At 39.4% G+C, this 27,814-nt stretch overlaps 1 protein-coding gene across 4 annotated transcripts in view; it reads left to right on the forward strand.

The window, feature by feature from the left end:
• Positions 1-23,945, forward strand: part of LOC131359925 (neuronal PAS domain-containing protein 3) — a 236,202-nt gene extending 212,257 nt beyond the window's left edge. For all 4 annotated transcript variants that reach the window (XM_058400072.1, XM_058400073.1, XM_058400075.1 and 1 more), the window contains 6 exons: positions 8,406-8,524; positions 11,797-11,990; positions 12,722-12,828; positions 18,793-18,940; positions 19,307-19,422; positions 20,578-23,945. In XM_058400072.1, coding sequence (XP_058256055.1) covers positions 8,406-8,524; positions 11,797-11,990; positions 12,722-12,828; positions 18,793-18,940; positions 19,307-19,422; positions 20,578-21,974 — 2,081 coding nt within the window. In that variant the 3' untranslated portion in view covers positions 21,975-23,945. The remainder of the gene's footprint in view (positions 1-8,405; positions 8,525-11,796; positions 11,991-12,721; positions 12,829-18,792; positions 18,941-19,306; positions 19,423-20,577) is intronic.
• Positions 23,946-27,814: the final 3,869 nt, after the last annotated feature.

The raw sequence follows: 27,814 nt of genomic DNA on the forward strand, positions 1-27,814 counted from the left end.
TATAATGTAATTAGGGAAACTTTCTGAACTCATATAACTGGGGTTTTTTTCTTTACACCATTACACCATTAGTGATCACAAAGGAGCATCTTTATTTGGCACATACATGTATATGTATGTAGATAAAGTAGCAGATAGTGTGTAGATGTTACTGCTCCTTTAACTGGCTCCACCACTGGCTACTGGTCATCGACACTGTGAGATGGTTATTAGTGTGTTGAGTTATGGTAGAATTCTAGTGGGATTTTCAAGTGCCCTATTTGTCCAGAGATCAAACCTGAGGTGCACTGTTCTTTTTAATTAATCATTTGTCCTTCAAACAGGGAAGTTTCTCTCCTCACTGCACTCTTTCCACAGATAATTAGGCCCCATAGTTCAGCTAATTCCATGAGAGACCTGCTTGTAGCCACCTGCTCTTTTTGTATGGGTAATCTTTGTCTTGTAAGATTCTGTCCCTTGAGAATTGCTTCGTCTTGTGAAGAATAAGAAAACCTCTATGCTTCTCCCTGTAGAATCCCACTGTGCTTGCATTTGTAATAGTATGCATGCAATACACACACACACACGCAGGCTCACACACACACACGCACCCCATCCTTCCCCCAAGGCTTGTCGCTCTCAGTGTGCATTGATAGGGTGGTGTTGATTTTAGGTGTATATGGATCTCTGACTAATCCTATTAATTCAAAGTGAATAACAAAGCAGACCAGGCTTTTTCCCATGTCATTCCATTTATTCAACCCTGCTAGTGTTTTGTTCCTCCATCATAATTATTTCCGAGTCAGATGTGCGCTGATTTCCTGGTGGACTTGTGTACCTCAGACTGACTTCAGGAACAGCAGAGCTGGGATAATTCACACTGCTCCTCTGGGGTGCTGTTCTCTGTTTTGTCAAGGACATTTTTATTACAAAGCTGATGGAATTTGCATATTAATTCATTTCTTTCAATTTTTAAGATTAAATGTTGTCAACATGTATCAGTGCACGGCTTTGACAGACCTGATGAAATGGGTCAGTCATGCTTGAACATTCTGGAGTAAAGCAGCCAAGTACAACCTCTCTCTCTCTTTCTCTCTCTCTCTCTCTCTCTCTCTCACTCGCTCTCTCTCTCTCTCTCTCTCTCTCTCTCTCTCTCGCGCTCTCTCTCTCCTTTTCACTCTCACACATATTCACCCCACTGCTTCTCTCTCCCTTTTGTTTCACTCATCTCTCCCTCCTTCCCACTTCCGCTCCCTCATTCACACTTTCCCCCAGCTTGATTAAGGACGTGCTGAAAGACTGTAAGAGGGAAAGACTACAATGACATGCCAAATTCTGTCAACTTGTACTGAGTGCTCTTTTCTAAATTAGGACACTATTACCACTTGATTTATAAGTGCATTTCCATGTCAGGCTATTTTCCCCATATTTTTCTAACTGTATGACTTGTGCTCATAGACCTGATCCTCTCTCCTCATCTGCAGGTGAAAAGCAGATTAATATTTCTTGGATGAAAATAATACTTTGGTGTGATGATAATGACGCGGATGTGATTGCCTCTCCTGATTTCTTTTATAGAAATAAATCAGTGTCCTGTGGTATCACAGGTTATTTTTGTTAGGTGGTGTATGAAATGTTTGTTCCCATCTGGACCATGGGGATGTAGTGTTTGCATCTAAACTAACTAACAATTAATGTTTTTGAATATACTATTTTTAATATAATGTGTTAATTTATATATTAGATGTATTGCTATAGATTTATATATTTTAATATAAAGTCTAGTAGATCCAGATATAATGATCAAATTTAAATTGTACTGATTTACTAATTTGAGTAAACACTGAATAATTCAATTTTACTTGCATGATTTATAATAATAATAATAATAATAATAATAATAATAATAATAATTATTATTATTATTATTATTATTATTATTATTATTATTATTATTATTATTATTATTATTGTTATTGTCATTATTATTATTATTATTATTATTATTATTATTATTATTATTATTATTATTATTATTATTATTATTATTAAAAACTTGATACTTCTATTAAAACTGAATGAGTCTACAGAGAATGTGCAGTAATGATCTGTAGCATGTTAGTGAACAGGGTAGTGTGGCATGGCAGCAGCTCCTGTGGGCTGAACACTCATTAGTTTTATCTGGAGACATCACCATGACAAGCGCTATCACCTCCGCATCCGCTCCACCTGTTCAACCTGCCTGCCTTTCCCTTCTTCAGAGACATGCTGTAGGGACGCCCAGCACACCTGCACGTGTGCACTCCCACTTACTACTCATTCAAACACGCATGCATATCTTCATCCCCTGTCTTCAGGATGTCATATGCAGCTTTATCACATTTCCATGCCTTGATCCCGTGAAATGGCTATTGCCTAACGAATCTTGAGCACATGGGACGGCCGTGACCCCTGCGCTGATAAAAACTGCCTACCTTGTCACCGGCTTACCTTTTTTTTTATCATATTAATAATGGATGAGTCCAACAAACCTGCTTGTCCTACAGAGGTGGACAGGATGAAGGGTTATCTGACCACAGATGCTGCTCAGAGAATCCTATTCTAAATCTAACACAAGTGACAGAAATTGGCTAATTCAGAGCAGTGTCCTAGGAGAGAGCGTGACCCTCATCTCTGACCCAGTGGCCCACTCAGAAATCCCCAATACGGCCGTTTTTAGCAAGACAACAACTCTGTCATGTAGATGTAGACACACCGATTATCCCTCCAAGATGATCTGAGCAGAGGGACATCACTGATATTTGATTGATATTCACCTTTTTTTTTCTCTCTCTCTGCCCCCATCACGGCTTTATGGTGGATGACAAGTCAGAGAGAGTGAGCGTTCATTTTGTCTGTGTCAATAACGTTGTCAGTGCACAAGTTTGCTTTGCCTCTAGCTGTCATAATAACATCAAACCGTAATGTGACTGATCTCTCGGCAGATTGCTGCGCGTGCACTTTCTCCCTGCTTTAGAGTAATGGATATCCGCTGTCGTGTTCGACAGCCTGTAATTCACTGTTAATGTTAGAGAATGTTTGGAGCAACTTGGTGTAGCAGCCTGATCTCTCCAAAAACGTAGTCAAAAAAATTCATGGATGCCATTAACCTAAGTAAACATGACCCTGAAACCATTTTTGATTGATTTGTGTAGACTGATGTAAAACAAGCAAGCGATAAATCTAAATGTGTATGCTACGATTTGAGAAGAAAAAAAAAAAGTGCTTCAATTAGAGCACTTTAAAATTTATTTACAACCCCACATTTGATTATTGCTTTACTTTTGCAGATGAGGGACTAATTAAAAACAGTGTTAACAGCAGCTAATTGATATCTCATGTTTATGATGCTCGGCAGTGTTTTGCTGTAAATGCATGGCTTTATCAGGGACTGCAATTACACCTTGGCATGCTGATTCAGAGCGCTGTCTGTTTCTCTGCCACTAAATAAAGCTTCTATTTTCAGTAAAGTTGGCTTTCGAGCCCACATTTTTAATCGCACTCGGTCTAATTAGTGTGCTGCTACTCTGCATATTTAATTTGGTTATACATTTTTATTAATTTATTGAAAGATCAGGGGACACACAAATCTGTTTCTGTTTACGTACATCTTGAATGTCAAGAAAATAGTGTTTTTGAATATATATGCTAAACACAGCAGCGTTTTTAGTTCATATTTATAGATGTCTCACAGATCTGCTCAATACAGTTGCGCCTCATCTGTCCCAAGCATTCTGTAGGGCTCTAGAGTTCTGCTCGAGTGTTTATGCTCTCGCTATGCTCACAGCTACATCGTGACTGTTTGTGAGTGCATGTCCGCCACATTGTAGTGGGTTGCTATGGAAACAGGGACACGTATATACACACACACACACACACCTCTAAAGATGCGATGGCTACAGAGAGGCCTCATGGGAATCTGCTAAGGAGATTGTTTATGTCAGCGTCTATAATTTTATATACGCTGTTTCAGAAGATGGTTGGGGTTTTTTTTTTGTATTCTAGTGCTTAATACAGTAAATATATTTTTCAGGCAAAGCTTTAATTCCTGTAATTCATATTATAAATCCAGCCAGCAGTCCCTCACAATTAGCACTTTAATAACTTTATCTGACCTCCACCTTTTCATCTGATATCTACTGTACCTTGAGTAAGAGAGCTTTCTCAGGCTGGGTGACCTAGCGGCATGTCATGTGTGAGAGTGTGTCACACTGTAAAAAAAAGTGAGAGAAAGGGGACAGAGTGGACATGAGGACCTGCCAAGTTGTTATTGATGGTCAACACTTATAGCACGCAGAGTAATACTTGCAAAATCTCATCACTTACTCCCAGAGACAACTATTCCCCAGGGTTTCATCAAGAAAATTAATCCCGGAGCCTTCTGAACTATAAATTATTGCGCTTTCACACAAATGATATCCTCCCTTTAATATCATCTCAGATATTGTCAGTTTTATATGAGCAGCAGATTCGCAGTAGGAGAAGGGTGTATTAGAGGAGATTGTATTTTAAACTTGCGAAAATAGTCTGCTGTGTGAAAAGCTGACTGAAGAATTCTGCAATATATTAGTGGATTTAAGGGTTTTATGTCATATTTGCAGCACAGCGTAAATCCTTCAGAGGTGGGAGGCAGCAAATTGCAACAAAATTTTCTAAACAAGTCAAAACAATGATCAGTACAGAATAGAAATCAAAAAATATACCGTATCGTAGGATGTCGGTCTGTATTAATGTCATCACATATATTTGACGGTTTTCCTTTTCGCTCAGTGCATATCTTCTATCTAATAAGATAGAAGATAAAGCCCTGGAGTGCTGTGGTCTTTTAGGACTGGATTCTGATCTGTAGGAATGTATGAAGCTTTTAGTAATTGCACACAAACACATACACACACGGGTCTTGTGCTGCCTGTACGCTCCTTTAATCTCGGTCATTTCATCCATCGTGATGATGCCGGGAATCTCCATCACTCCTGTTACATGCAGGATCTTATGCCTCACCTGTGTAAAAATATAGAGTTAATCTCAATAAAAAAATTTCCTTATTTTATATTATTATTTAATTTTGCAACAATAATAGTAATAGTAATAGTCATTTGGTTATGTAGTATCTGGTGTGATATTAGAATTAGAATGATACTGTATACACACCCCAGTCTATACAGGACATTTATATGGAATCATATAGCAGACACTTCAATCCAAAAGCGTTTATAAATGCAGCAGAATACAATCTACCTGTTTCAGGACTCCGCAGCAATACTAGGCTTTCACCAACTGAGCTGACGCACACAGAAGATAACTGTGCCGAGAACAGCTCGAGCAGTATCTAGCACGGTACACGGGTAAAAAGAATCGTTTGGCAAGAAAAAAGGAAATGATTTTTTTTTTTTTTCAATTACAACAAATATAGATGGTCAGGCATTTTTGCTTCTATACTTTTGCACTGGAGCTCTGAAACTGATGTGAGTAATGGAATAAAATCTTTCATACGCATGCTTCAAACCACATTATGAAGCTATGTATTATTAAGTCAATTTTAAATAAAGAGGTTTGTAAAATAACAGACTGTATTTCGAGTGAGTTCATCTTCACATAAGCTTTCCAGTTAATTTCAGTTCAAATAAATTTCATTTCCAGTTCAGATGAATTGAATTTGCAGTTGAAATTCAAGGAGGCGGAGTCTGAAAAGCATTAACCCAAGCTGCTTCTAGATGATTCCTCATACCATTACAGTGTTCTGCTACATGATGAGGTTTTGTTCAGTTCAATGCATTACGGGAAGCTATGTTTGAGGAAGGTATTTGCAGAAAAGATTTTAGGTGATAGAGACTTTCATCGCTAGTTAGATGGGATTAGCAAATTAGAAATCACTTCAGTGAAAAACCAAGGAAGCATGTGAGCGAGCAAACACGTCTTGATGACACACCGATCGACTAGATTTCTGCATGAGTGGAAAAGTGTGACGTTGAGGTTCAGAGAGCTGCAGTAGCTGTAAGCTACACCGAAAGCATCAGATGGTAATGTCTTGTGAATAATAGTGGCACAAGTAACTGTGAGGTACACAGACTTGTGTTTAAAAGAAAGAATACTACAATAATATAAAAATAACAATAATAATAATATGTGGATTATAATAATAGTATGTGGATAGACACATACACACACTTCAAGCTGATGATCTTTTGCCGATAAACTTCAGATCCTCTCGTAAGAGCTGCATCTTCAGACTCTTTACAACAAAAAAAAAAATTATAATTCATACAATTCATATTCCAGCCAATACCTGCAGTGAGCGCTCGTAGAGGGCATGTTGTAAATGACCTCTCTGCTTCACATAGTGTCAAAGAAAGAATGCTGTATTTCTTTAAGCCTGCCACATGCCTAATGAAAATGCAGAGTTCTAAGGGCTTCTGATCTTGTGTTTTAGTAAAATAGAACTCTACGCTTGACTGACAGCTCTGATCTAAAGCATTTAAGTGTAAGTTTTGATCTCTCTGCCTTTGATTAAAACTAATGAGCTCATTTAATTCAAAATGGGAATCTCTGATAAGAGAAATAAGGTTGATGTGATTGGATTAGAGAGGCGAATTAAACTCTTAGAGCTGAAGTTTGTGCTTATGTAGTGTATTAAAAAGCAGTTGGCGTATTCTGCTGTGTTAGATGATGAGAAAAATTTCATAGTAATTCATATTTAATCAGAAGAAATGAAATGACTAAATATAACATGGCTCTGCCTTTTCCCCAGAGTGATAAAGGACTAGTTAGATTTTAAATGTCATTTAATTCACGTCCTCAGAAGGAGAGAGAATCACAGATTCATGAGAGAGAGAGAGAGAGAGAGATGGCATTCCTCCTCAGACAGGAAGAGAGAGAGAAAACAGGTTTACAAGAACCAGAGTATTTCTCCCCTTTCAGAAAGCAAGAAAGAGCTCAAGCATTTTAAGAGGGAGAAAGGGAAAGAGAGAGAATAGGAAAAAGGACAATTGCCATGTTGCAAGTGTAAAAAAAAAAAGAGAGAGAGAAACTGTGTTCTCCCGCTCTGTGAGTGTCTCTATTTCTAAAGCAATGCCACTAGACTTTTGTCATATAGAGTGCAGTGGAGTTTCTCCTCGTGCCTTCTGAGTAATCTTATTCCACTTGAGTCTCCTAGTTCTGTCCAAACGCTTGTGTTCTGTCTCCTGAGCTCTCTGTCTGATATGCAGAGTATTTCCTTCTGAATACTGTTCAACTCGTTGTTAGCACTGCGAGCCTTCAACTGAGGAGAAAGAAACTTTCAGTCATAGTGGTGATGTTAATTAGATTAGAAACAGTGCCCGATTGTAACATGTTAAAGAGAACCTGCTGTATAAGCATCTAAGGTTTTGAGGAAGATAATGTCGCTAATAAGTATTAAGTCTGTCTCATCCCCAATATTTTTCCATGTCTGTGAGGTTGTTTCATCTAGTTGTTTCATACAACATCATTAATAACTTGTCTTTAAATTTACAGATTTAATTCAATATGGAACTGTATTATAATGCACATTATTTCCATTTCTGGGACAATTTTGTCTCTCAGCTTTCAGAAGATGTGGCCTAAGGAGGCAAAACCCAGGGGAGTTTTTCAATATACTGCTGAAGATAATGGTTACGTTTGTAGCTTTCAGAGATGACAGCAAGTGTCCTAAATAATACTGGCATTATTTGAAATAAATGTTTATGGAATAGATTTTATAATACAGACTTCTTTTCTTCCTGTGTTGGCTATGTTAACCCTGTAGCTCTAATATAAAAATCAAAGAAGCAAACAGCAGACACCAAACATGTCTCAGTTAACAAGATGAATGTTGTTTAAGAAAGTTGCACCTTGGCAGCCGAGCACGGTTTGAATATTAACCAAAACGTTTCTTTCTCCTCTAGGGGTATTAGCCGTCAGTCAGCATGAGCACAATATTTACAACTTAGCATTTTGTGTTTGTATTTTGACATTAAGCGTAATCTGAAGGACTTCTGTAAATCTGCTCATTTTTATAATCTGCACATGTCTAATGTTATACACTATTATGTCATGCTAGGTGTACAAAATGTGTTTGTACAATATCATAAAGCCTATTATAAAGCAGTTATCGCACTAGAACAGGCAACTTGCAGTTGTTGCTTTTCGAGGGCATAATTCAAACATTGTCAAAGTTCTATTGACATTTGGTATTTCCTCATTAGGTTGTGCTCTTCCATTAAACATCCAGCTCTCGATGATAGAAACTCAATGAGGACTTCTTACAAGCCATCTCACCCAGCAGAGCTGTGTAATATCGTCTCCTCTCCTGGGCTTAACTGCGCACTACCATATTGGACAAGTAATGTAAAGTAATTGGATTTTTTTTTCTGTTGTGTTTGCTCCTGCAGTGGAGTCCAGCAGTCCGAGTCACCTCTCTCCAGATAACACGTTGGAGCGTTCCTTCTTCATACGAATGAAGTCCACGTTGACTAAGAGAGGCGTCCACATCAAGTCCTCCGGCTACAAGGTAACGCCGTGTCCCGGAGCCTTCTGGCTCTTCACTCGAGCAGCTAAATCTCCTTGCACTCAATCACAGCTCCCCTGTGTGTGGTAATACAGTGTGTAGCGGACGTTTGGCTGAATATATTACGTTCGCCGTGCTGACAGCTTCTGTGGCTTATTTGATTAGAGCTGTTTTGGGATATGCTGATGGATTTTACACAAGCAAGTCTCACATTTTGGCCTGCAGACTAGAAGGAGCTCTGAGTTGCGTCTTTCATTTTTATCAGTATATGTGCTAATTGATTTGTTCATTTTAAGTACTTTCTACAAATTTAAGCACAGAATGTTTAATAGAGGCTTGTTCTTGAGGCTTTAAATCCAACCAAACAGAGACCTTGTGCATACGAAATTTTAAAGCACTTATTTGATACTCTGGTTTGTACATATCCTGAGTAGTGTGTGTGTTTTAACATCTCGTGCCTTGCCGCTTTTATTCTTTATTTTGGGAATTTTGTGTAAACGTCTGTATGTAAGTAGTATATTCATGTGAATGATAGATGGAGAGACAGCTATCTCCCTCCTGAGCTTCTCAGGGGCTCCGTTTTGGCTTCTTGGCAGTGTCAATCTGGACATGGATTTGATGCAAATAAGCAGGAAGCAACCCCATTGCATAAATATTCGCATTTGTAAATTCAGCTGTTATGAGTCACACAAGGACATTTCTTATTACATTCATTCTGAATTAAGTTAACCCTCACATTGTTACATAATACAAAGGTCTGAATTTTGCATTTGGCATACCAGCATTAGGCGATAGACAGGAGTCAGGGAAGCGAGGTGCACGGCACATGGTGGCTGCTTATATCCCCTCTTCACTCTGGAGGTCAAATCAAAGTGAATTCCTCTCCAGCTTAAGCCCGTCTTCTTTTTCAGCATATCTCAGGATTCATCTCATTTAATGCACTCATGTAAAAGCTCCACGTCATTATTTGTGCTGTATCACATTTCAAAAGCACTCTAGAGAATGCCTAGGAACAGATGAATCTTATTTCTTATGTATACCTCCACTATATTCACCAAACAGGGGGTGAGGGGCTGAAAGGGCGAGAGAGAGAAGGGGGAGAGGGAGAGTGCATTGTGTGCTAAACCATGAATTATAAAAATTGATCCCTTTGTTATGTTGGCTTGTATTAAATTGAGATATGCTATGCGCCTGCCTCTCACCGCAGCCGTGGCAAGCCCTTGCCGCGTCAGTTTGCATTTAGCAGCCTGAGCATATTTAATGTTTTGCCAGGGCTTATGATGTTCTTGCCAAGAGCACTCCTGCAGCAATTCACTGCCGACACTCTCTTTGTGGCATTTACTTCAAAAGTTGTATTTTCAAACTAACTTTCTGATGCCCCTAGCTTTGGGCTTCTAAAAGGATCATTTCCATTTTGTATATATTTAATACATTTGGATGTTTATTTATTGAAAGGGCCCTCGTCTTTGTGTGAAACTGTGTGTTTTGTGGTAACGTGTGTCTCACAAAGACCTCCTCTCTGGAGTGCTGCACAGTTCATGAGGCGACGCAAGTGGGTTTGATATCAGCTGGTAATTAGACATTTTCTGTCTCTGACATTGTGCTGTGATGTCTTTTTTTTTGAAGGCTGGCAACAGCTATGTTAAGTATCTCTGCACGCCAATCCCTCAGTCTCATCCACACCGACTCCAGACAAATACGGACCAGCTGAACATCAGCTACACAATGCAATCTTGTGCCAATTCGTCCTCAAGCACAACCTACGCTCGGACCCAGGCTACCCTCGATTCGCTGGATTTCTTCTTTTTTATTTTACATATTATATTATTCAACAGAGACACCCTTTATATATTTCAAATTCAGTCTGTATGTGAGCATTTCATAAAACAAATTCCAATCATGTCTCATAACACAGTAAAATGACTGACATAGATTAAGCATTTCACAATACGTTCTTCTATATGATGGTCTCTAAACTATATTACAACAGGAGAGGCTTTTGGTTCCGTCTTTCTGTTTGCATTTCGGCAATATGTGTTGTATATTTCCAATATAGCATGGCTTTGAACATCCAGCCATGACATATTGAAAAAAGACAAATAACATCAGTCCCCCACAGTCAATAACCCAGACGCAAAGTAATGCTGTTATCTGCAGGGAAACAAATAGTCAACTGTTTATACAGAGAGCAGACAAGGTAACACATCTGTCTAGCCTGATGCACTACCTATGGATGCAATACATATGGAGGTTAGATCAGTTTAATTTGTGCTTTACAAGAAATCCTCAATAAAGCTTGTGGTCTATAGTGTGTGTTCAGTTACAGCTTACAGCACAATGCATTAAAACACAAAGTAAGCAGAATAAAAGAAATTGTAATACTTGGTGTGATATCTTTTAAATTATAAAAAGCACATACACATCTAATTAATGAAAGAAATAAGAATAAAGAAGCATAAAAATCATAGAGTTCCAACTGGAATCAAATTGATTGTAACATATCCTGGAAAGTTAGAAACTCAGTTAATCGCTCTCTAATTTGTGATAGCCTTTGATGTCTCGAGTGTTAAAGCAGTGTGTTCCAGCTCCAAATCCAGGCTCAGAAGAGGCCTCGTTTTCATTAAAGTGGCAGTCGCACAGTCCTTGGGTTTGGTCTTTTCCCCCAACGGAGCAACCCAAAGCATCAAAGCGCCCTCGCGGCCTGTAAGAGAAGTTACTTCAGGGGCCAGATCTGTCTATATGAATGAAGATAATAACATCTCAGAGGTGAAGCAGTGAAAAGCCAGTGTCAGAAGTTAAAAAAATTACAAAACAATTCCCCTCTGGTTTGTCTAGCTGATTAAAATGGATAGGCTAAAGAAAAAAAATAAATAAATAAAAAACACAGGGTTGCCAAACTAGTCGGTCTCTCAAGGCTAAAATGAGGTGAAGAGTTTAAAGCTTTGTAAAAGTTTAAAGCTAGACAAAGCTAATTAGCATCTGGTCTTTGTTTTACATTTTGATTATTTTATAAGAATCAAGCCATCCTCTCTGCGCTTTTTAATATTTCATTATTATTGTATTCTTCCAGTCTGTCAAGTGGGAAAAAAAAAACCTTAATAACAGCCAGCAGGTTGATATGGTCTTGTCTGTGTCCAGGCTAATAATACAGTGTAGTAGGATTATTACTCACACCCAATATTTCAGTGTGCTTGCTCATAGATAAAGCACATATATTTAATGTTATGAACTCTGGACTTTGCTATAAGCTGCTCCACCTCTCTGTTTTCTCTAAGGTGATCCACATCACGGGCAGGCTGAGGATAAGAATGGCACTAACGCACAATCGCACCGTGCCCAATCAGATAATGGGCATGGTGGTGGTGGCTCATGCCCTCCCTCCCCCCACCATCAACGAGGTTCGCATCGACTGCCAAATGTTCGTCACGCGGGTCAACATGGACCTCAACATTGTCTACTGTGAAAATAGGTAACAGCCTGGTTCCTTCTGAAGTGCAAGATCAATGTCATTAAATCTGATGAAGTGTTGATTTGGACATTTATCACTAAAAAAAAGGAGCATTCAAAATATTATTCATCCTCATCAGTTGCTTAATTTCTTTGTTTAAACATATGTGCTGTGGCTCCTGCCACATCTATCGTTCTTTTGAAACTCAGCCCAGAAAGACTTCATTTTTACTTTCAAAACCTCTGTTACTATCAAAGCCGTTTCTGTTCTGCAAAATGAGAACATCCTAATTTGGTCTGGCTTGAAAGGAAACGTCTTATTAGTTTTATTAGTTTTATTTATGTCTCGAGGATTAAAGTCACCCCAATGGCTGCTGAATTTTTTACTGCTCCCTTCACTTAACATATTTATGAGGGAATGGCATCTGGCCAAGTCTATTGCATAGTTATCATCATTGCTCATTGCATCATTGCAAGCTTTTTTTAACATGGCGTCTCAACCTCTAAGAGTCCAGCAAAAAAACAAAAACAATTTAATATGTGTTAGTTTTGTTTTAACTGAATTAGATTTGTGTTAATTATTGGTAGATTTTAAGGTACAATCATTATTATTGAATTAAACGAATTAATTTACTCAAAAATTTGGAAAGCGTTGACTCTTACCTGCATGTACAAGTTTCAGTAAAGATAGCTAGCCTTGGTGCATCGCTTTAACAAAAAGATATTGAATTACATCGTTTCCTTCCCCTCCAGAATTAGTGACTACATGGACCTGACACCTGTGGACATCATAGGGAAAAGATGTTATCAGTTTATTCATGCCGAGGACGTGGAGGGCATTCGGCACAGCCATTTAGACTGTAAGTAACTACAGGCCTTGTGAATGGTAACAGTACTATCATTCATAAATATTTTTTGCTGAGTTTGTATGAATGTCTGTACTATTTATATGCTCTGCTAGATCACAACAGTGTCTGCTCAAAGTTACTGTCAGCTGAGAGTCATGTAAAAACACAAGCAATATTTTTCCATGGCTATTTTCATACAGACTGCTCATCTCAATGTAACAAGCAGTAATAAGTAGCTGAAAAGCTTAATTTCTCTAAGGAATGCTGTCATGTAGCTCTGTTTAGAAAAGCTTCCTCTGGGATGAGATTGTTCTTCAAAAAAAAAAAAAAAAAGCAACTGTCATGTTGAGCAGCTGATAGAAATAGTGTGGGGGGAAAAACATATCAATTAATTAGAAATTATGGAAATGAAAAATAGGAATCATTACCATATTGCTCGGTTTGAGCATTAGACTATGTGTCTGTCTTTTTACATTGTTCTTAAAAATGAAGCTTACTATCAGTGTCAGCTTTGTAAGGCTGTTGTAAATGATGCAGCTTTGGTTGAGGCTGGGTTTAAAAAGCATCTTCTGTGGCTATTTCAGCTAACAAGCTACAAGGTCAATGACTGATATAATGCCAGTTGTGTATTAGAATTAAATACTTTAATATAAATACAGATTTATCATTGGATTCTGTTCGACTGTGTAAATGTAACCATCGTACCAGATCAGCTTTTTATGCAAATATAGAATAATGATAATGTAAAAATGAATATCATGTAAACTCTAAATCTGTGCGCTACACTTTATTCACATTCCCATATTGAAGAACAGTTATAAAAGTCCCAGATTTCGCTTGAAGTGAAGGAAGCATTAGCATGTTTTTTATTTTATTTTCTAAGCTAAATTTTTCCTTTAACATTACCAGTGCTACTGTAGGTGACTGTGTCTTTCAGTACTTTATGTCCATTCCTAACTGAATTGGCTGGTATTAATGTTTTGCATGTGAAAAAGGTAATGATGGACAGATTTGGTATATTCCAAAGTGTAGAGAATTTAGCTAATGATGTGACCACCTTTTAAGCACATGTTTCGAATGTTTACAATGTTCGAAATATTTCATTATCATTTTCTTAGACAGATGATAGACTAAAACCCAGCATGTATACTAAAAGGCCAATTTGATATAAAGAGTTGTGTATTCAGATTGTGTGTGTTGGCTGATTCCAGTTTAAATACTGGTTCAATTTCAACAGAAAGCTTATTGTTGTAACACCTAATTTTAAGTAGTCTTTATTTAAACAGAATAAAGTAACTAACTTGCATATATCTAGTCCGATATTGATCACCCCATTTTTCATACTACAACAAGACACGTATATGTTTTATATCCTACACTTCTCAGCATCTATTGTAGGGATCAAATAAGAATAATCACAAATTATGGCTTATCTGTCATTTCACCTCCAGCATCTGTTCCTCAAAAAACATGCTGACAGGCCATTGAGAACAGGAACTCGAGCAGATTCCTGCATGTGAGTGTCTCCATGCCCCTCTCAGGTTTAAGCTGCTCTTCTCCATATACAGCCAGTGCATTTTGATAACACCTTTACACCATGAAGTGTTTATCTTGGCAAATACCCCACAGGAATACTCTTTAAAGGCTCCACAACCTTTGGCATGCTTTACTTTCATCGTTCTCGGCAGGAGGGGCACTGACTGCCTAGAGGTGCGACCGTGCTTTTTGAATATCCTAAATCATCTGTTAAGTGTGTTTTGGCAGGGCACTTTTTTTTCCTGTACTCTCCGCTCGCCTGCACGTCATGGCAGAAATTCAAAACGTCATTGAGAGCAGCGTAGCGTTTCATACAGTAAATGCACGCTTGCCTCGGCAGCAGGCAAGTTGCCATTATTTAAGTAGTGAGGGATGAGGCACATGGGTGGGGGGGGGATAAATCCCTCACTTTATTAGGTGTTTGTGGAGGAGGACGAGTGTCCTTGGGGCTGTTGGGTGAATTTGAAGCTGTCTGATTAGATATTGCAAGTTCAACTGAATTAGAGTGCAATTACCGCTGCACTGCAGTGTCCCTTTGCCTTAAAAAGCCACCAGATTGGGTCCATTAGGCCTTGATTTGAAACCCAGCAGAGAGAAAGCAGAGAGGAGTGCATTGATGAGAGAGTTAGAAGACTGAGGGCGGCCCAGAACCACAAATCTCCAGCTGTCCCTGTCTGTCTAACCATCTATTACACATTACAATGCAGGCAATTAACATAAAAGTGGAAGTGATGGCAAGGGCCAGCTGCAAAGTTGATGTGTGCTGAGGTCTTACTGTATTTTACTTTACATTTTTTCTTGTGAAGGAAAAAACAGTAACTTCTCAAAGAGAAATCAGTTTAACTGCAAATTTACTACAAGTTTCTTTGCGTTTACAGAAAACAGAATTCGTATGTGTTTTATAGAGAAACTTCTAGAAGAATAAAATCTTTACTCAGTTTAATCTTAAATGTTAAAGAAATTCACTTGCAGTTGCCCAAATAATACATTTACTCATGTTTTAATTCCAGACTCACATAGTAACATAAGAAACACCGAACTTAAATGCAGAGAAATCTCTCTGACTCACTCAGAGAACACTTTGCATGTATAACCTGACTGACCATTCCAGCTTAGTTTGACACAGTTAATGGCAATGATCATCACTGTCATCACTGTTCAGATGAAGGGCTCATCAAGCAGAGCCAGGAGTGTGTGCTGAAGAAGCGGCAACCGTTTCCAGTGCAGCCGCCGCTCTGCTGATTGCCAATCAGAGAATGACATCAGGTCACGCGAGGCCATCAGATCAGCTGGAGTAAGGGAAATGAGCGAGCGTGGCTTGCTGCACTAACCTCTCTGGCCATCCTGCCTCAATAGGGCAGCCAGCTCTAACACACACACACACACCAGCCTAGTGACTGTTGTTACACTACAAACAGTGCTCACTGCTTTCAGTACTGGTAATATTGCCTAAAGACTCCTTGTATAAATACATATCAGGAGATACAAAAGATACAGGGGTTGGAATTTTTTGGAAGCTTGTTGAAGACAAGAAGAATTAATTCTAGCATTTTATAATTAAAATAGTTAACACTCAGAAAATACTAGTTGTAAATACTAGAGCTCTGATATTTGTAGTAGGGTTGCCATCAGTACAACAGTAAATTCTGCACTGAATGAATGTTACTGAGACATCTTTTCCTCTTTTTGCTGCATGGAAATTGATTTTTTTTTTTTTTTCCAAAGAAGTCAAAGAACCCAAACTGTCTTCACCCAATTATTCAACATGACAAGGTGGCTGTTCCTCTCCTGTTCATGTCCAATTCTTCTCTTGAAGTTTTAAACCTACATAACAGTCTTGGAGGTGCACCGAAGGCGAAAGCAGTCTACATATATTACCAATGTACTCATATAGTCATCTGCAGTCCTGTATATTATTGCAGGTTTCTAATTGAATGTTCATATTATTTGGGCTCGCTGACAAAATGTTTCTCCCTCCCCTATATCAACGTGTTACATTGCGTTTGTTGTATTTGTTCTATTCAATTTTCTGTTACAAAATGAACATGGCTGGATGTGCTTAGTCTGGTGTGCAAACATCAGCTCTTTTCAAAGGCGTTTGATGTAAGCAGATGTTTCCTATCTGCGGAAATGTAATGTGACAGAGCTGACCTCACCTGTGTCAGCCACGGATCAGGAGCAACACACCATAAATTAACAAAAGGCGTTCCGCTACACAGCTAAGCATCTTACGCACTGTGTAAATGCTCTGTGTGTGTGTATGTGTGTGTGTGTGTGTGTGTGTGTGTGTGTGTTTTTACCAGCCTAGACAGTGGATGGGGGCTGGGAAGAGATAGCTGAGAAAAGTGTGCAGAAACCCCAGGAGAGGGAAGCTGTGTGCCTGAAGGCAGACTCATAGAGCTGCTCTCTGTAGACTAGTTCAAACTGACTTTAATGAAAGACTCCCCTCACTGCTTATTGAGCTTAAAGACAGACTCCACCGTCTGCAGCAACACAGAAAAATACACCTGATACACACAGCCAAGTATATCGTAATTTCCTTTATTAACAAATTAGCAACAGATTAATCTATCTGTAAAGTGTTACAAAAGCTGTAAAAAAAAAAAAAATCAGGGCATCTCTGTTCGGATGTTTTTGTCTAGTACTTATTTTATTTTACTTCTAACATTCAGGAACTTAGTTCATTCATATGTTTTAGGATATAACTGTGTTTCTCTCAGCATAATACAGTTCAAAGTTTGTAGGTGACCACATTATCATTTGTTCGTGCCTTTCTTCTTTAAGAGAACATTCATGTAGTCGTTTCTGTAGCTCAGGGTGAGGTCAGGCCAGGAGCCGTCTCCACTACACTACTACAAACAGCACAAAACACCACCAGCCTGGTAAGAAGAGCTCTGCCTCTAGCCAGGAGACTTTTTCCAATGTCTGTCCCACTCATTCATAAAAGGCTTGTCTTTACGTTAATACCCCAATGGACTGCAAGGACTTTTCCATAAAGCAATTTCACGGGTGTAAATGACTTGCTTTTATGTGACAATGACTCCCCATGCCTCTCCCGCTGTGAATGGGGGCCATGTTGGGTAAAGGGTATCTGAAAGGTAGCTGCTATTATGGAATGTATCCAAGTGATTAAACGGAAGTGAAGGACAGAGGCCCAGCATAGAGAGAGAGAGAGAGCGAGAGAGAGAGAGCCCATCCTCCAGGCTAGCCTGAGGCTTCAGGAGAGAACAGCTAGATTAAAGATGCCGTATTCCTTTTAATGCCTCCAAAGGCTGCAGAGATGACTCTGGTAGAGAGAGAGAGAGAGAGAGAGAGAGAATGAGGGGGCGGCTTCATTACCACTAAATCAATAGCGCAAACAGGTCCTGATTGATTTAATGGCAGTGTAAGTGAAAGGGGTTAAAAAATAAGGCTCACCTGCACAGCAGCAGCACCGGGCAGAGGCAGAGGCACGGCTGCAGTGTATTGACGGCAATGCAGATGAGCTCAGCTCATTAGGAGAGAACCAAGCGATGAACAAGCCTGGACTATGTACGGAATCAGTTTTAAAATGAATTGCTGGATTTTCTTCTTCACTTAATTTTGCAGCTTTTGAGAACATCACATAAATCTCTCAGCTGAATTTAAACTCATTTTCATGTGTTACTGTGTAAATCATTTTGTTTTCTGAAATGAAACACTGTATTAAGTTTAGATTCCCAGGCTTTCAGTATTCTGGACCATAGTGTGTACTGCGAGGAAATGGTGAAGGTTAGAGCAAGGGTATGTCTATTAACCACATTGAGCAAGTCATAAAAACAACATATTCGTTTCAGATGTTTGTTTGTCTGCGTTTCATTTGTCTCCTTTATTTGCCAAAAAAATCAGTCAATAAGTTAAGCAAATTAATGTTGTTTTGAATGGTTTATTAAACAACATTATTTGTCTATAGTGGTTTTAGTTTCTGATCTTTTTGTATAACTAATTGACCAAAAATCAGTGTTGTTTTTTTTTTAATAAATGTGCCTTGATTTAAACGAAGAACATAAATTCGTGACTAAGTTCTGATTCAGACCATTTTAGCTTTACAGAAAAATGATTAATGCAAATACATATTGGTTGAGATAACATTTAGCACTTAATTTAGCCAAATTTATTGCAGCCAGACAAGGACACAGTATAGGAGTAGTCTCAGACAAGGACATGGCTTAGGAGACAGTGCAAGCAGACACAGCGCACTCTGCTGAGCCATGGTGGGTATTGTGCTCTTATGAGGAAATGGCAGATGCACAGCAGCCCTTTAGCACTGGTCATTTCAGACTTTAGCAATTAAATAAATATAAAAATTACATATTTTTATCTAAGAAATGAGCAACAGTAAAAGCTTATGACATAGCAGATTTTGTTCCTCTGTAAACAGTTACCAACATTTTTCTTCCCACTTCGCTTCTCTGTTTCTAGTAATAAATAAAGGTCAGTGTGTGACAAAATACTACCGCTGGATCCAGAAGAATGGAGGCTATATATGGATCCAGTCCAGTGCCACTATTGCTATCAACGCCAAGAATGCCAATGAGAAGAACATCATCTGGGTCAACTACGTGCTTAGGTAAACAGTGCTCCTTCAGTTAAGTGTTATCCCAAATTACTGTGACGCTTATTTGTCAATTCCCATCAGAAAGTTAGAGGATTTCCATTTGCGATTGCGAGGCAGCAACAGCCAAATAAATAGATCTCTGTAAGCCTCTATTTAATCTCCTCTCCCTTTGTGGGCGCGAGCAGCGCCTTAGTCTGAGATCATTAGAGAGATGTGTGCTCGCGAACACTGGATCAATCAGGATGTTTAAAATGTTCAGGAGCACAAGTGTACTCTAGGTTATTTCACCTTTATTCCACCATGTACTGGAAGCAGTTCAGCTCTGTGAATAACTCTCTGCTCTCTCTCCCTCTGTATTTTTTTTTTTTTTGTGGACAGTAATCCGGAATACAAAGACACACCCATGGATATCACACAGCTTCCAAATCTGCCAGAGAAAGCCTCAGAGTCCTCGGAAACATCTGACTCAGAGTCTGACTCTAAGGACAACTCTGGTACAGTAAACTATTACTTCAAAATCTGGATTATGCACATTCTATGAACTGATAGCATACAGTTATTACGGTAAAATAAAAGCTGCACAAATACGGTTCATCGTATTAGCTGCCTTCATGTAGTACAGACAACATACCATTTCAAGTGTTCACCTTTCATGAAATGGCCAATTATGCCCTGCAAGGTACAGAGACATGAGGCTTCAACACTCCTAGTAAACCTGGTTAAAAGGTTGATTAAGCCTGGGCAGTCAACTGGAGATATTAATTATGCATTCCAGCAGAAGATTGAGTGTGATTCCATAGATGGGTTTGGGGGCACTGAGAGGATGAGGTAGACTGACAGATTGGGGAGGGTGCCAGCATATTGCCTCTTGGCACCTCAGCATGGCCAGCCCTCTGCCAGCCTTCATCATAAAGGTTACCGTCTGTGCCAGTTGCAGCTGGACTAGATCATGCCCCGACTCCTTTTTCCTCATTCTGTCTCTCTCACTGTCTTACTCTTCCTTGTTCACTCGGTCAGTCTCACAAGGCAGTTGGCCCATTCCATATAACACCAAACCACAAAAGAGTGCATTTGAGATGTGACTTCAATACGGTAGTGATGGGGAACAACAATGATTAATAAGCCACACTGTTCTAGTTACTATTCAAGGGAACTTGACCTAAAGTGGAATAAACTGGGGCATTTAAAGGACACTCATGATTAAAGAAGTGACCGATGAGTCACTGTCACTGAGTGATGACTAATTCTGTTGTACTGCTGTCCGATTTAAAAGCTTTTGCTTTCCAAATCATTTATATAGCTTTAAAATATCGAATCAGTGATAAAGGTCTATAAAAGAATCTGGAGATGCATCACACAAATGGCTTTAATAACAGTCTTTAAGGAAAAGCTAATAACTTAAATATACATTACAGAGGAGTTGAAGCTTGTGGAATACATCATAAATGCTTGGCATACTCATAAATGAAAATATATCTTTAGCTTAACATGCCTCAGAGGAAACACCATGGATAGGTAAATGTTATGCATGATGAGAGCAGTGTTCATGATAAAACCTTGATTAAATAAAATGTTAAGAAACACTTAATCCTCTGATAACTATGATCTTCTATACCTGCCTGAATGCCCCTGTCTTCTTTTTCTCTTAGAAGACAATGAGAACTCCAAGTCAGATGGGAAAGGAAATCAGTCTTCTGAGAACAGTGAAGAGCCAGAGTCAGACAGTAAGAAGCCCACCAGACACTCTGAGCAAGAGATGAGGCATCAGGAGGAGGATAGTTCCAGTAATGCCGAGAGCCAGGAGAGCGAGGACAGCTTGGAACCCTCCGATTGTGAAGCCGAACACAAGGAGAGCCGCTTGGCTCATCTCAGTGGTCTGCCCATTAAAGTGGAGCATTATGGTGATGGTGAAGGGGCAGAGCTTCACAATTCTCTCTCATCCTCCTCTGAGGAAGAGGACGAGGAGGAGGAGGAAGAGGAAGACAACGATGAGATTATGAAGGACTACAACAGTGAAGGGGAACTGAGCGGTCCACTGACAAGTAAACGGCAGAAGAGAAAGAAAAGGAGGAAAAAGCAGAAATGGGAGGGCAGCCGTCAGCGTCTGCGACTTTCACCACCAGAGGATGTCACAGCGAGTCCAGGAAGTCTGGAGCCAGCACTAGGAGAGCAGCCTCCACTACTGCCACCTCCATCACCCTCGACTGCCTCAGTGCTCAAGATCAAAACAGAGATGGCCGAGCCTATCAACTTTGACAACGACAGCAGCATCTGGAACTTCCCGCCTAACCGGGAGATCTCACGCAACGAGTCACCTTTCAGCATGACCAAGCCTCCTAGTGGCCATGAAGCCTTCCCCGCTGCCATCCCCGACTCAGTCCTCACTCCACCGGGCACTGAAGGAGGAGCGGGCATCAGGAAGCCCAACTTCACCAACAGCAGCAGCAGTAGTAGCAGTAACAGTGCCCCCACCTCAGCCGGCCTGGCACCCCCACTGTCTAACTCCTCAAGCTCTGACCCCCTATCACCTCCACTTTCAGCCTCACCACGTGATAAGCAACAGGGCACACCCACCTCCCAGAATTCCCTGTTGTACAGTGGCGACCTGGAGGCCCTACAGCGGCTACAGACAGGCAACGTGGTGCTTCCCCTGGTGCAGCGTGTTGCAGGCACACTGGCTGCCACCAGCACAGCAGCGGCACCACGCGTCTACACGGCAGGCACCATTCGCTACGCGCCTGCTGATGTCACACTGGCTGTGCAGGGCAACCTGCTACCCAGCGGTCACGCCGCAGTCAACTTTGTGGACGTGAACGGGCCTGGCTTTGGTATTGATGCCAAGACACCCATGGAAATGCTCTACCACCACGTGCACCGGCTCAACATGTCCGGTCCGTTTGGTGGCGCAGGCACCGGGGCCAGTCTTGCACAGATGCCCACTGCCAACGTCTTCACCACGGCGGAGGGACTCTTCTCTACGCTTCCCTTCCCTGTCTACAGCAATGGCATCCACACAACACAGACTCTCGAGCGCAAAGAGGATTGAAGCAAAACACTGAGACCATATTACTGTGTTCAATTTAAATCAAGAGACTCTTTCGAGGCCTATGACTGTGTTTCAAGTTGGGGGTGGGAATTAATTGTTCTAGCACTTTGAATTTCAAGCAGTTAAGCTTGTGTAATTGAAACAAATGGTTTCTCTTCCTGTGTCTTTCTCCATTTCTTTTTCTCTTTCCCCTCTTCCTCCCTCCCTTCTCTAGAGCCAATGACATTTTGTTTAAACAAACTAAACAGGCTCATCTCTATTTCAGAGTTCCTTTGAGCCAGAGAGAATTCACCACTCAGGTGTGTGGTTTCTCCATGGTGAAATAAAATGTGCTTTTTTGACTTCATTACAGTGCATCCTTATTAGGATGTCTTATGTATTTAAAGGCAATTCACAAAGGAGATAAAAAGAAACTGTTTTTTTTTTTTTTTTATCAATATCTTGATGTGATCAAGGCTGACACTGACAAAAGGATGTTACCCTGTTTGACATAGTTGAAAGGGTTTTAGGGTTCTTTCTTAACGAGGGAATAGTATTTTAGAAATAATGCTTTTCTTCGTTTTTTTATAGCTCAGATTTAACTTACAAATCATGCATTTTAAAAGCAATTTTAGCCGGGTATTGACCTGATCCGAATGTTACTACAAACTCCCAGGACTTTGGAACAGGTCAGTGTGAGATTCCTCCAGTTCCATCTTCCTTTTGCAGATCCATGGTGCTATCATCAACTAACCCTCACTCAGCTGGCTGACGTAGGTATTGTTCCAGAGCTCAACAAATGATGGCTTGAGAGATTTTCTACTGAAAACTCAAACCTCTAACAGACAAGTTCATTTTTCTTGTGTTTATCCCCTGCAGAGAGTGGAGAAGGGTTTGGCTGTGGCTCAATCTGATTGAGTCAGAAAAGGGATTTGGACCAGGCTGTGAATCATTTCTTACCCCTCAGTGTAACTGAGGCTAATTTTTACATCATAAACTTGAAGATGAATGTGAAACTCTAACAGGCTTCTCTCAGTTTTTTTTTTTTACTCTCCCTTCTCATATTCGAAGCCTAGTAGCTTTTCCCATCAGTCTCCCAAAATCAGTTTCCCTCTACTCCTACATGAACTCTGAAAACCACATATCAACAAGATTGTAATAAGGACATGCATTTTCAATCAAAAAAATGTGTTTTGAGAAATCACATTCCTAATTTTTTTTTCCACTGTTGCCAAAAAAAATTACCGTCACAGTTTGGTGTCAAGACACTGTGAATTTGTTTGGAAAAAAAAAAAGAAAGTAATAAAAAGGAAGAAAACTGTCGCTTCATCTTTTGGCAGCCATCCATCACGTCATCTATTACCAAGCGTGATAAGCGTAAACGTGTACAATGTGTAAGTGTCATTGGCTGTCAGTCCTCATAGCGATTTCAGTGTGTGTTACTATATGCAGTATATACCGAGCTGATGTAGCTGTTTCGTCCTTTGTCCTCTCTGTGCTAGTGTGGGTTTGGATGAGGGAAACACTCGTTCTCCCTCTCCTTCCCCTCTACAGTCTTAGTGAACCAGTGGAGGTTAGTGGATTTTGTGTGGTGGCCTTCCAATGTAGTGTCACCTTTTTGCTGCTTCTTTTCTGTCTGTATTACTTTTCTGTTCCTGCTATTGCTTTGCTGTCGTGTAGTCTACAGACCTCTCTCTTCCTCTCAGAGATAAAAGACTCTTAACTAGCTCAAAGGTTTAAGGAGCCATTTTTTTGCCACTGGGGAATTCTGGGATTGCGGTCTCCACCTCAAAACTGACAAGGATAAAACCGAAGTAGCATTTAGATGTAACGTCTGGAACCTCAAAGGCCTAAGTTGTGAAACATTCCCAGAGTCCCTTGTGCTTCTCATGTGCATTGGGTGTATTTCATTGGTTTCCACCAACCAGTTGACTTCAAGGACCCTGCAACTCACAGGAAGTAAAAAAAAAAAAAAAAAAAAAAAAAAAAAAAGACAGTATTTCAGGACAATAAACAATTTTAAGGATTTCTAATGAGAAAAGAAAAAAAATCACACTATAAAATCTATTTTTATAGGTGTTTTGAAAATGCATGTTTACCAAGTTGATTGTTTGGTTTACCTGATTTCGTTCGGTCCAGCAGCTTTGCCAGCGTTTAGTGTTTTTTAGTCTGTCCAACAAGGCAAAGGGGGAGCCTTTTTGTCTTTTTACTGAATCAGGCTACTCCCCTACATCAGGAAACTCGTCTCTGTGGTTTCTGTGAAAATGTGTTGTTACTCAAACCCAGGTCATGATATTAATGTTTTTAAAACCGATAGCTGCTGTCGGGGCAGTTGCAGGAGAACTTGGCGTCACCACTGGAGCTTAGCTTCTTAGATCCTAGAGTCTTAGCTTTTTTTACATTACGAAAAAGTTGTGCTGTACAGGGGGGTGGTTCAAAAAAAATAAAATAAAACACTGTGGACCAGGAAATACACCCATATGTTACAAACAGAACAGCCGGCTGAGCTGTCTCAGTGTTTCTGTGTTGTGTCAAAATGATTGCTGGTGATTTAATCTTAAACTAATCTCAGCTGCTGTCAGATAAATAGTGTTTAAAAATTACAATATGATAAATCACTTCATTACCTGTGAAAACTGTGTCTGTGTTTTTAACTATTTCTTGTACAATTATACAGATTCTTTTATGAGGAACTTGGTGCCAAGTAGATGAATACGGGAGAAAGGGATTCTCTTAGTATCAATGTTAACAGTGTTATAAATTCTAAATACAAACAAATTAAAATATTAAAAAGAGAAAACTATGGTACATTTTTTTATTTTATTTTTGTTTGTTGTTTTTTTTATTGTTTTTTTTTGTTTTCAAAAAAAGAAACAACTAACTAAAGCTAACTGAGTGCCTGGCTTGTTTTGTTTTGTTTTGTTGTTTTTTCTATGGAAAAACATCTCTTTTTCATTTACCATAAATAATGCTGCAATTCAGAAATGTACATACTTCATTTTACAACAGGGTTCTTTTATACTTTTGTAGGTTCTCATCAGTTTAAGCAAACATGTCATACATGGTTGTCTTTCTGTAATGGCTTTTTTTTTTTACCATCTTACAGGTGCCATATTCATAATAAACTTCTCTCAGATTTGTTACTATCTGGCATCATTTCTTTCCCATTCAGTTCATCCTAAGTGAATATCACACATCACTGACTTCTTTGTTTATTTCTCCTATGTTTTATTTTTTTTATTTATTTATTTTTTTTTTAACTTTTCCAGATATATGGCCGATACTCCATTCGTTCATGTCATACTTGGATTCACAACTCACAGGGGACGTGATGAGGCCGCAGCTCTGGTTCTCATCCTGACATGTCCATAATCCGCACCGAAGTGTGTTTCTGCAGCTCACTGCTCATTTTTACTCTCCAGGGCTGTGGCAATGCAGTGCACTCAAATACCTAGTTAAATAAGCGCTCATGGGTCTATGTGATGCATTATGATATCTCACAATATCATTCAGTTTGGGTTTTTAATTAGCAGGTTTTAATCTAGACTGCACCGTCCGTTCTGCCATACTGATCTCACTGTAACTCCAACAGCAAAAAGCTGAATAAATGGGGGAAACATTCATTTTAATAGTGTTTTATTTTAGAATTTATTTAGAACTTTTTTATTCGAAACAATAACTGTTGTTATTAATAACTGGAACAGGTCAACACAACTCTCGAAGCTACAAACCTCAGTCACTTTCTCTCAGTTTCTCTTTTTCTGACTCTGACTCGGACTCTCCATCATCACTTCCCACCTCCTTTCCTGTTTCCCTGAACTCCATCCCCCCTCTGCCGCCTGACTCCAGGCTCTGAGGGGAGGTCACAGGCAAAGCCCAGCGAAAAACTCCAGCCAACTTTAAATATTTCACGCAATTTTAAATGAAGGCCATGAATGATAGATCACAGGAGAGAGAGAGGCAGGGAAAAAATAAGCTTAGACCTGAAACCTCTCTAATGACCACAAGCTGTCCATCTCCCCAGTCTGTCCTTATTGGGAATCAGATTGTTGGATCTGTGCTCATATACCTGTAACCTGAACAATATCTAGAGAGCTCTTACACAGAAATGACCACACCTTTACACATTCTTATGCACATGCAATGATGTCATCTAAAGCAACAATACACTGTACAGAGCAGTTAACATTAATGCATTGCAACAAAACATTTACCATGAGCACCTTTTACCTTTAAATCATAATCAGTTCTCTAAGGTTCACTGTTGTATAGTTATAGAAGGAAATCAGCTGGTACATTGTTTTAAGTATCTTTAATAATCCACCACAGCACACCCTCTCTCTCTCTCCCCCCCCCCCCCCCCCCCATGTCTCTGCAGCATCTAGACATCCTCAGTCAAATTCCGTAATCTGAAAAGTGGCCTTATTTTTTTAGCAATATGTAACTTTCTTTAATGATACACACACATTCCTCTCCAATACATACTTCTTTGTAGAATCTCTGTAAAGCTCATATCTGCTGTTTTCACTAAAACATTTTAACTAGTGAATCCTAGTTTATGAAAATAAGGCAATTTTATAAGCCGATAATCACAGACAGCTGTTGCAGTTGTATCCCATTGCTATGTTCAATATATTTCAGAATAAATCAGGAAATTGGGTTTGACACACAGTACCGAATTCTAAATCGTATCATAATAAATGAATTATTTGTCTGTCTATCATGAGATAAAAAGCTACATTTGTATGACATTACACACATTACCAGCTAACCGTATGCTGCTTTAGAATATATTTTGCATTTTATCTATGATTTATTGATAGGAGGAGTTAAAAATATATATATTCCTTCTTGTTATGTCATAGTATTTTACTACTGTCCTATCCATTCACATTAAACGGTAAATCATGTGAGGGCTGTGATTACAACAAACAGCACTATGCACATAAGGGCTCCTAAACTTTCTACAATTTGAATTCATCTAATTTTAGGTTTATTGAAAAGAGGACATAATCACTGACACAAATGTATTTATTAAATCAATAACAGATAATGATTCTTAGGGTTACAATGGCTAGACCTTATAAATCATGATGGAATACAAGACTTTTGGCTAAGGAGCAAATTTACTGTGTGGCAAGAGTGACATCTAGTGCGCAGGTCAGGATTGTTCAGGCAGAAGTGGTCTACTTGCAAACTTCTACAAACATTTACTCACCTAACACATTATTAGGATGAACTGTACCTGCCATTCATGCAATTATCTAATCAGCCAATCATGTGACAGCAGTGCAATGTATAAACTCATGAAGATACACACTTGAAGGTTCATGGAATGTACACATCAGCCATGTGTACATTGTAGAAAAATGAGATCTCAGTGACTTTTACTGTGGCATACGGTCTCTATGGTCTCTCAGAATGTGCAGTAAAGAAAAACATCCAGTGAGCAGCAGTTCTGCAGATGAAACACCTTGTTGATGAGAGAGCTGAAACTGACAGAAAGGCTACAGTAACTCAGATAATCACTCTATACAGTTGTGGTGAGGAGAAAAGCATCTCAGCAGGCATAACATGTAAACCTTGAGGCAGATGGGCTACAACAGCAGAAGACCATGTCAGAACAGAAATGAACAGAAAGCTGAAGTTGCAGTGTAGGCTGGTGTGATGATGATTCTGGATTTCTGCTGAGACGGTCATAATTTGATGGCAACAGCATGAATTCATGAACCCAACCTGCCTTAACTAATACCAATCAATCATCACCTGAATACCGCAGGCTTTCTGATTATTGTCGCTGGTCATGTGCGTCCTTTCACAGCCACAATTTACCATCTACTAATGGCTACTTCTAGCATGAT

The sequence above is a fragment of the Hemibagrus wyckioides genome, linkage group LG09, assembly GCF_019097595.1.
Source record: "Hemibagrus wyckioides isolate EC202008001 linkage group LG09, SWU_Hwy_1.0, whole genome shotgun sequence".
Lineage (NCBI taxonomy): Eukaryota > Metazoa > Chordata > Actinopteri > Siluriformes > Bagridae > Hemibagrus > Hemibagrus wyckioides.